This window comes from Borostomias antarcticus, assembly GCF_949987555.1.
Source record: "Borostomias antarcticus genome assembly, chromosome: 10".
NCBI lineage: Eukaryota > Metazoa > Chordata > Actinopteri > Stomiiformes > Stomiidae > Borostomias > Borostomias antarcticus.
In genome coordinates, this window is record NC_140243.1 from 6,906,923 (window position 1) to 6,916,922 (window position 10,000).

At 52.6% G+C, this 10,000-nt stretch overlaps 1 protein-coding gene across 1 annotated transcript in view; it reads right to left on the reverse strand.

Moving 5' to 3' along the window:
- The window catches only part of fbn2b (fibrillin 2b), a gene marked incomplete at both ends in the record, with an annotated part of 66,026 nt that overhangs the window by 16,122 nt on the left and 39,904 nt on the right, over nucleotides 1-10,000 (reverse strand). Inside the window, 14 exons of the mRNA XM_084443920.1 lie at nucleotides 415-543; nucleotides 1,091-1,216; nucleotides 1,450-1,677; nucleotides 1,790-1,915; nucleotides 2,049-2,099; nucleotides 2,344-2,481; nucleotides 3,297-3,416; nucleotides 4,034-4,159; nucleotides 4,651-4,776; nucleotides 4,880-4,933; nucleotides 5,224-5,499; nucleotides 6,240-6,362; nucleotides 6,649-6,774; nucleotides 6,982-7,101. Of these exons, the coding sequence (XP_084300046.1) occupies nucleotides 415-543; nucleotides 1,091-1,216; nucleotides 1,450-1,677; nucleotides 1,790-1,915; nucleotides 2,049-2,099; nucleotides 2,344-2,481; nucleotides 3,297-3,416; nucleotides 4,034-4,159; nucleotides 4,651-4,776; nucleotides 4,880-4,933; nucleotides 5,224-5,499; nucleotides 6,240-6,362; nucleotides 6,649-6,774; nucleotides 6,982-7,101 (1,869 nt within the window). The remainder of the gene's footprint in view (nucleotides 1-414; nucleotides 544-1,090; nucleotides 1,217-1,449; nucleotides 1,678-1,789; nucleotides 1,916-2,048; nucleotides 2,100-2,343; nucleotides 2,482-3,296; nucleotides 3,417-4,033; nucleotides 4,160-4,650; nucleotides 4,777-4,879; nucleotides 4,934-5,223; nucleotides 5,500-6,239; nucleotides 6,363-6,648; nucleotides 6,775-6,981; nucleotides 7,102-10,000) is intronic.

Sequence of the window (10,000 nt, forward strand, 5' to 3'; positions counted from 1 at the left end):
ATGAGGGACGGAGAGAGAGAGGGAGGGAGAGAGGGAGGGAGGGAGGAGGGAGAATGAGGGACGGAGAGAGAGAGGGAGGGAGAGAGGGAGGGAGGGAGGAGGGAGGATGAGGGATGGAGAGGTAGACAGGGAGGGGCGGGAGGGACGGAGAGAGAGAGAGAGAGGGATGGAGGGAGGGAGGGAGGGAGGGAGGGAGGGAGGGAGGGAGGGAGGGAGGGAGGGAGGGAGGAGGTGGGGGGTATGTGGAGGGGGGGCCGACAGGGAGAGAGTGCAAAGAGGTCAGCTGTCAGAAATGACTTGGATTTAAACTCCCAGTGGGCCTCTGATGAAGAGTGAGTGTGTGTGTGTGTATGAGTTATTTTTCTCCAAGATTATGCTCAAACAGATAGACTGTGTGTATGTCTGATAACTCACCCATGCAGTTCTTCATCATCATGAAGCCGCTCTCGAAGCCCTCAAAGCACTCACACTCGAAGCTTCCAGGAGTGTTCACACAGGTGCCATGGCCACAGAGGTCCGGGGATATACGACACTCATCAATGTCTGCAACACACACACACACACACACACACACACACACACACACACACACACACACACACACACACACACACACACACACACACACACACACAGGGAGGAGACACCATGGGGAAAAAGGTATGTTAGGAGAATATCCCAGCCAGACAGATTTTTTGTTCTCTCCTCATGCGCTGTCTTTCTACATCTGAGACTGAGCACACTGTACTGTACAACATCCAGAACTGAGAACTGCTTGATACTATAATTCATTTTATGAATCTATCTGTCTCTGCGGTACCTCTTTCCCTCTCTTTCTTTCTCTCTCCCTCTCTCTCTCTCTGTCCCTCCCTCTCTCTCTCCCTCTTTCCCTCCCTCTGTCTCTCTCTCTCCCTCCCTCCCTCTCTCTCTCCCTCCCTCCCTCTCTCTCTCTCTCCCTCTCTCCCTCCCTCCCTCTCTCTCTCTCTCTATCTATCTCTCTCTCTCTCCCTCCCTCTCTCTCTCTCTCTCTCCCTCTCTCTCCCTCTCTCTCTCTTTCTCTCTCTTTCTCTCTCTCTCTCTCTCTCCATACCTGTGCAGTTCCTCTCCTCCATGGTCAGAGCGAAGCCACTGCTGCAGCGACATTTGAAGCTGCCGATGGTGTTCCGGCACGATCCGTGAGAGCACAGGCCCTGGAAGACCTTACACTCATTCACATCTGCAGGAGGACCAGACCAGCGCACTGTTAATAACACACTCATACGCCTAGCAACACTGTGAACGTCCCAATTATAATCTACAGAAAAACACACACGACCCTAAAAACATTCACGTCTTGAGCGATGCATTTGCCATCGCATGCAAAATATATCTTTTTCTTTGCTTTGACGGAGACTCAACAGTTCTGGTCTCTCGGGGTTACCGTAGCAACCGTCTCCGTCCCTACTGTACCTTTGTAGAAGGGTCTGCCCGTCAGGATGTCCCCTCGGTTGGCGAAGCCGGGCCCTCGCGGGCAGATGGCCTTGTATTCGGGCGTGGCCGGTTTGGGACACTCCTCGCAGTCGATGCCCCAGGCGGCGCCGACCGAGCAGCAGCACAAGTCCACGCGGTAGCGGCCCGGCAGCGGCTCCACACACTCGTCCTCGTGCCACTTCATGTAGCACTGCTCGCTCCGCACGTCTGGGCGCACACACACACACACACACGCGCGGGTTCAAAGGTCAGTGGCGTGCCCGTACACAAGGACTACGCGGCGCTCGGTGAGCGTTTCCTGTGCGGCGGGCTCTCTTACCCACGCAGGTGCGCCCGCTGCCGTCCAGGGTGAGGCCCTCGGAACACTCGCAACTGAAGGAGCCCTGGGTGTTGACGCAGCGCCCATTGGTACACACCCCCGGGAACACCTCGCACTCGTTGATGTCTGTAGGGGGATGGGGGATAGGGTTAGCGTCAACGCGAGGGCAGAGAGAATAGGGAGGAGTGTGAGTGTGTGTGTGTGTGTGTGTGTGTGTGTGTGTGTGTGAGATGGGGGGTGGGCAGAGTGTGTGTCCTACCTTCACAGTTGACTCCCTTCATTCGAGCGAAGCCTCTGGAGCAGGCTGTGTCTGTGGAGTGGGAACAGGGAGATCTGTATGTATTTAAAACTGTACAGAGAAAAAAGAACGCTACCTTGGCTCAAAACTATGGACAAAACATATCAAAAACAGAACGGTGCTCATTGGTGCCGGGGTTGATGTCCTACAATACATACGTAAGTATTGTACAGTATGTGTGTGTCTGTCCCTGAATGTATGTGTGTGTGTGTCTGTGTGTGTGTTTGTGTGTGTGAGTGTGTGCGTAGGAACTGACCAATCTCGCAGCGTTCACAGGGGCTTCCCCAGGCGGCTCCCAGAGTTGAGCAGCACTCCGACTTCAGCGTGGCTCCGTTGATGTTGACCTCGCAGCGGCCATCTTGGATGTTCAGCCAGCAGGTTCCCTTCATACTGTCTGTAGAGAGAGAGAGAGATAGAGAGAGAGAGAGAGAGAGAGAGAGAGAGAGAGAGCACGCACGAGGGAGAGAGAGATTCATAAAATGTATACATTTTCCTCTGCTCATCCATCAAGGTGACTATGACTGTTATGGGCAGTGATAACGAGGCCCATCTGTCTTCTGACCAGCTGGCATCCTCTTCAGCCTGTCTGTCTGGGAACACCATTCATCAGAGACACCTGCTGTTGGATACCTGGCCGACTGGGCCGAGCTACAAGAACCAGAATAAACCTGACGCCGTTTTTTTCTACCCCAAACCGCCAGCCCACCCAAAAGAACAAGAGAGCTGACACACGCTCCCTCTCTCTCGCCCACCGCTGAGCTCTGAAAGTTCAGCTCCGTCCAGGGGCGGAGAGAGGGGCCTCGCCGGCTGACACGCTCATGTGATCACGTTATTTATCTACTGAGTCGTACGGCGGCCTGCATTCCATCTGGAGACGGACGGTGAGGTACCTTTGGCCGGCTGCCCAGGCCCCTACCCCCCCATGCACCCTGGCTGTTTATTCACAGCCAAACAAGCCTTTATGAGGCCGGAGGGAGCCGGCGCGCTCGCATAGCTCCGCTCGACAGCCGGCTCGATCCGGTTCTGGGCGAGGTTGCACGGTTTGACACCGGCCCGCCGAGCATCGTAGCGGCAGCCGTGTTTGTGGTTAACGCGTGTCATCGGGCTGGCGCAGTGCAGCTGGACTCCAGGCGGTTTGCATTGGCCCAGACGTGTGTGTGGTCGCTACATGACTCAACTTCCCCACAGGAAGCGAGAAGCCTCTCTTACCCACGCAGATGGTGTTAGTGGGGTCCAGCTTGCTGCCATGGGAACACTCGCAGTGGAAGGACCCGGCGACGTTCCGGCAGCCGCCGTTAACGCAAGGGCTGGACTCACACTCGTCGATGTCTGGAGCACACACACACACACACACACACACACACACACACACACACACACACGCAGGACGAAGATCAGGGTGAAGGCTGTGAGCAGAAGGTTTTAAACGAGGGCACTGCTGTCCAGATAGATGGATGTGATGTCTGACAGACTGTGGTTCATCTGACCACCTGTCACCAGATCTACAGTACAGCAGCAAATGTGGTCGTGTATTCTGATAACTGTTCCCCTTTAAGTAGATTACAATGGGGGCCTTCCAAATTACATTGTGCGTGTGTATGTGTGTGATAGAGAGATAAAGAGGGAGGGAGAGAGAGGGAGAAAGAGAGAAAGACAGACATAGTGTGTGTGTGTGTGATAAGAGAGAGAGAGAACGTGTATGTGTGTGTGAGAGAGAGAGAGAGAGAGAGAGAGAGAGACAGACAGACAGAGAGTGTGTGTGTGTGTGACAAGAGAGAGAATGTGTGTGTGTGTGTGTGTGTGTGTGTGTGTGTGACAAGAGAGAGAATGTGTGTGTGTGTGTGTGTGTGTGTGTGTGTGTGTGTGTGTGTGTGTGTGTGTGTGTGTGTGTGTGAGAAGAGAGAATGCGTGCGTGTGTGTGTGTGCATGTTCTCCACGGTGGTCACCTTCGCAGGTCTCAGAGTCGGGTTTGAAGACGTATCCCTTGGGACAGGAGCAGGAGTAGCTGCCAGGGGTGTTCCTGCACTGGCCGTTGTCGCACAGCAGGCGGTTGACAAAACACTCATCAATGTCTACGACAAACAGAGAAGGATGTCAGACACTCCCACACCTCAACACAGGACTCCGCTCCACAAAACACACCATATCTGACAGAAGATACACTGTAGAGCAGGCATCCTATTTTGACCCCAACTCATCCCACTGAGGCACTAATGTCCTCCCCTTGACATCCAGCTGAGCTCCCCCACCAATCACATGCCCTGGCTGGCTGGCTGGCAACTTATCCACCAATCACATGCCCTGGCTTGCTGGCAACTTATCCACCAATCACATGCCCTGGCTTGCTGGCAACTTATCCACCAATCACATGCCCTGGCAGGCTGGCTGGCAACTTATCCACCAATCACATGCCCTGGCTGGCTGGCTGGTAACTTATCCATTGACCACCAATCATGATCCCTGGCTGGCTGGCTGGAAGACCTATCCACCAATCACAAGCCCTAGCAGGCTGGCTGGAAGACCTATCCACCAATCACGAGCTCTGGCAGGCTGGCAGACTCACCCACGCAGTTCTTTCCGCTGGAGTGGGACTCGTAGCCGATGTTGCAGATGCAGCGGTAGCTCCCTCTCAGGTTCTCACACATGCCGTTCTGGCAGATGTCTGGGTCCAGAGCACACTCGTTGATGTCTGCAGCGGAGAGACAAAGGCCTTCAGCAACCCTGGGTTCTGTGGAGCACTCGGTCGACACTATGTTTGACTGAGTGGTTGATTGATCGATCGATTGACTCACCTCTGCCGTCAGCTGTGATCCCAATACCACTGCTGCAGACAGCCTGGAACTCAGCTGAAAGAGACACACAAGGAACCTCCAGTTAGTCACACACACACACACACCTGGTCTACCTCCTCGGTCCCTCTCACTGTTACATCAGAGGGGTTGCTGTCCACGAACCCACCGGAAGTCAGTCAACTTGAAAAGTTCATCGAAACCAAACCTGGCTACATGCTTATGGGTTTGCTGGAGGCAGCCTACAGTGCAGCGTTCTACAACACAGTGTCTAAAAACCAACGGCGTCATGTGTTGCTGCTAACCAACTAGGTGGGGGTCACGGGGGTCGTAGTTCCTTCAGTCACCTGAGTTGCGGGCGGGGCAGGGCTGGCAGGGCTCTCCAAAGCCGTGCTCAGGGCTGGCGCAGCAGCACTCTGACTTGGTGACGGCGCCCGGGAAGGGGTGCGAGCAAGTGCCCATCTGGATGGCGCGGTAGCAGGTGGTGCGCATGTGCGTGTCCACGCACACCCGCCCGTCCACGTCGATGGCCAGGCCGGGCGGACACTCGCAGCGGAACGAGCCCTCGGAGTTGATGCAGCGGCCGTTCATGCAGATGCCCGGCGTCTGGCACTCGTCAATGTCTGGCGGGGTGAGAGAGAGAGAGAAGGAGGGAGGAGAGAGAGAGAAGGAGGGAGGAGAGAGAGAGAAGGAGGGAGGAGAGAGAGAGAAGGAGGAAGGAGAGAGAGAGAAGGAGGGAGGAGAGAGAGAAGGAGGAAGGAGAGAGAGAGAAGGAGGGAGGAGAGAGAGAAGGAGGGGGAGAGAGAGAAGAAGGGAAGAGAGAAAGATAGAGGGGGGAGAGAGAGAAGGAGGGAAGAGAGAAATAGAGGGGGGAGAGAGTGAGACGGAGGGAGGAGAGAAGGGGGGGTGAGAGGGGGGAGGAGAGAGAAGTAGGGAGAACAGAGAGAAGGAGAGTGGAGAGAGAGGGAGGGAGGAGAGAGAGATAGAGGGGGGAAGAGAGAGGGAGGGGGTGAGAGAGAAGGAGGGAGGAGAGAGAGAAGGAGGGAGGAGAGAGAGAAAGAGGGGGGGTGAGAGAGAAGTAGGGGGGGGGGGGTATGGGTTTTATTCTGATGGCTCCGTAGACTAGGGTAGTAGATACTCACCCTAACCCTAGCTTTAACCAGCACATCAACAGAGTTGCAGTTGATAGTTTGTTGATTGTTGAGTATATAGTTAATTTGCTGAGTGTTTGGAGACTATTGAGGACCCTTCAATGTGAAGTGTGACCTCAGAAAAGGGACATCCCAACATTAAGCTCCTCAGGGTGGATTCGGGGATCTGGCTGTACTGAATGATGTGGTCCATGGTGGCGGTGTTCAGGTACCTGTGCAGTAGCGTCCGTTGGGCGCCAGGGCGAAGCCAGGCTTGCAGATGCACTTAAAACTGCCATCCTCGTTGATGCACATCCCGTTGAGACACATGTTGGTGGTGGCGCACTCGTCATGGTCTGAACGACAAACAGTAGACAATATTAACACTTACAACAAGACCTGTGTGTGTGTGTACGCATGTGGGCATGTGTGTGGGTCTGTGTGTGTGTCTGTGTCTGTGTGTGTGTGTGCATGCATGTCTATGTGTGTGAGCGTGTGTGTGTGTGTACGCATGTGGGCATGTGTGTGGGTCTGTGTGTGTGTGTGTGTGTGCATGCATGTGTATGTGTGTGAGCATGTGTGTGTGTGTGTGTATGTGTGCGTGCATGGGAATGCGAATGTGTGTATGTGTGTAAAGCCCACCTATGCAGTTCTTCCCGTCGGGGGTGAGCTCGAAGCCAGCGTTGCAGATGCACTGGAAGCTTCCGTCGGTGTTGACGCAGCGTCCGTTGCGACACATCACGCCGTTAACGATGCATTCGTCGATGTCTGAGCAGGGGAAGGTTGGGAGAAACCAAACTGGTTACTGGCTAAACCAGCCATGACAGGCCAGGTGCTTGTCTTCCCTCTGGTATGTATTTCTGCTCTGGGAAGGTTCCTAGTTCTACTTTAGTACCTGTGTAAACCACAGTTGTTATGGCTATGGTCTACACATAATGAGCCAGCTAGTTGAACTAATGGATTAGTGGACCGTACCAACGCAGATCTGCTTGATGGGGGTGCCGTGGTAGCCTTCGTGACACTTGCAGTGGTACGAGCCAGGGTTGTTCACACAATCTCCGTTGACACAGGGGTTGCTGATGCACTCGTCCACATCTGTGAGGGAGAGAGATATACAGATGGCAAATTGTAAATTGACTGCAATTATAAGCGCTTTACAATGGCCTCTCATTCACCCACTCACACACACATTCACACACCAATGGCAGCAGCTGCCATGCAAGGTGCCAACCTGCTCAATGGGAGCAATTTGGGGCTCAGTGTATTGCCCGAGGACACTTCGACGTGTGGACAGGAGGAGTCAGGATTTGAACCGCCGACCCTGCAATCATTGGACGACCCACTCTACCTCCTGAGCCACAGCCGCCCATACATACACAGAGCAAGGTAAACAGACCTCTTTACATCACCCTTATGTCAGAGTATGAGTTAGACATCGAATGGGAGTCATATCTGGGTGTGCTGGATGCTCTGGAGTCTGAACCCTTGTAAGTGAAGTCATCTGCCATACAGACACACATCTGCCAGATTCAGTGTAAGTTCTATATGTGGACAGCAGGGGGCAGCAGAGTGTCTGTGATGTTCTGGCAGTTATAACGGGAAAATATCTGCCCATGTAGCCCCCCCCCCACCCCAATGAGCTGAGCTGAGGCCTGGAGTGCAGGATCAAATTCTCATGAAGTAAAGGAAATCCATTAATACACAGAAAAAAATTGCTTGTCCAGCACTTAATCATGCATAAGCAAGCAATTGGTGTAAGCTGATACAATACAGATGTGAGAACATAAGAATGTAACTTGACCCGCGGTATTCTAACAGGCGCTTTACGGCATTCCGCACCACCGCTCGCACGCCCATAGGGGCGCAGTAATACTACTCATTGACCCATTGCTGTAGCTCATCTCGCACATTAGATGAGCCTACCGTTCTCAAACGTTTGTCAGAGGTGGAGGTCTGGTCAGAGGTGCAGGGCTGGTCAGAGGTGAAGGGCTGGTCAGAGGTGGAGGTCAGAGGTAGAGGGCTGGTCAGAGGTGGAGGTCAGAGGTGGAGGTCTGGTCTCCAGCTGAGGCTGCCCAGCCCCTAAGTCTGAAGTGCTAACAGTAACTATAGTAACAGTATTCCTATGTGCTAACATGGATATCTTAATAACAACACTATAGCTTACAATGAGAATCAGAATCAGTTTTCATGATTAAAATCGTTTTTTATTTATTTATAAATTTGCCACCTCCACCGCCTCCACCGCCTCCTCTTCGGAGCCAGGGAAGAGAAGAGAGAGAGAAGAGGACATCTCTCTCTCTCTCCCTGACTCTCTCTCAGTGGTCCAGAGAGATTGAGAGAGGAGATACCTCTGACCAGCCCTCCACCTCTGACCAACCCTCCACCCCTGCCCAGCCCTCCACCCCAGCCCTCCACCCCTGCCCAGCCCTCCACCCCTGCCCAGCCCTCCACCCCAGCCCTCCACCCCTGCCCAGCCCTCCACCCCAGCCCTCCACCCCAGCTGTCAAGATGATACCTCCTTCTCCTCTCTCTCTCTCTCTGGCCCACTGAGAGAGAGTCAGGGGGAGAGATGGAGACGTCCCCCCCTCTCTCTCTCTCTCTGGCTGCTCTTCCTCTGTCGCTCTCTGGCTGCTCTTCCTCTGTCGCTCTCTGGCTGCTCTTCCTCTGTCTGCTCTTCCTCTGTCGCTCTCTGGCTTTTATACACCTCCTGGCCCACGTCACAAGGGTGCTCTGTGACGTCACGGTTTGCAAGGCTCTTTTGACAAAACCACCAACTTTCTAAAATCACTGTAAATCACTTGATTGGTACTTTCAGACAGGTGTGATGAAGGTGTATCGAGTATCCTGGATTTGGCGTTAATATTATAATAATATTCTTCCGTTCAAAATAAAGCAACTACCCAAAGTGAAAAAGTCTTTATTGAGATATGCCGCTAGGGCGTGGGTATTTTTAAATAATATTCTCTATTCAATATTCTGTCAAAATGTTCCAATATACAGTCCTTATTATCAATTTGTTTTAAGTCCTTCATCCATTCCCGCACGTTATAGCTCCCATATTATGACGAGACTTGAAAATGACGAGACGTATGGGTTTATGTCAACATTCCTTACGCAGAAGTTGTTGTTTGTGAATATATATACGGCTGTGTAAATGTTTTTACGAATACGCCAACGAATACGTCGATGTCCCGCAAATAGCCTAGGCTATATGTTACAGTTTAATCGTTCTGAAATCGGAATCGGAATTCTGTTCGTGTGAGTCAATGATCAAAAATTAAAACAGGAATTGGATGTGGAGTTTGGATTACTGGAAAGGAACTTTACGTTTGAAAGATCCGTGGTGAACCGAGTAATACGGCAGGCCTTATGCCATTTTTAGATTTAATTTGTCCTCAGACGAAAACCATGTTGTGTCTGTGCCAGCCAACACTGGATATCACAGAGTGCGCTATTGTCACTTTACAAACGCAACAGTGAAGAGGGTGAGGGTTGGGCCGGAAGCCGTATCTCTCAAGTCATCTGTCTGGTGGAGGGACATCCCAAAACAGACATCACCTGGATCACGCGAGTCTGCATTTGTGCATATCTAGTGTGTGTAAGTATTTTAACGTGTCTGTGTCTGCCAACCCCCCCCATCACCCCCAAAGGCCAACCACCTCCTCCCGGTACTATCTCTGTGTTGAAGAGCTCTGCATGAACATTCTCTCTCTCTCTCACACACACACACACACACACACACACACACACACACACACACACACACACACACACACACACACACACACACGCGCACACACACACACACGCACACGCACACACACAATGCACTGCTCTGGGCTTGCTTCATGTATATAATATACGGAAATCAGGGTTGTCAAACTCATTTTCGTCCCGGGCCACATAGAGATTATGGTTGCCCTCAAAGGGCTGGTTGTAACTGTAAGCCTATATAAATGTATATATTTGTTATAATTGCCTCTGCATTTGATTA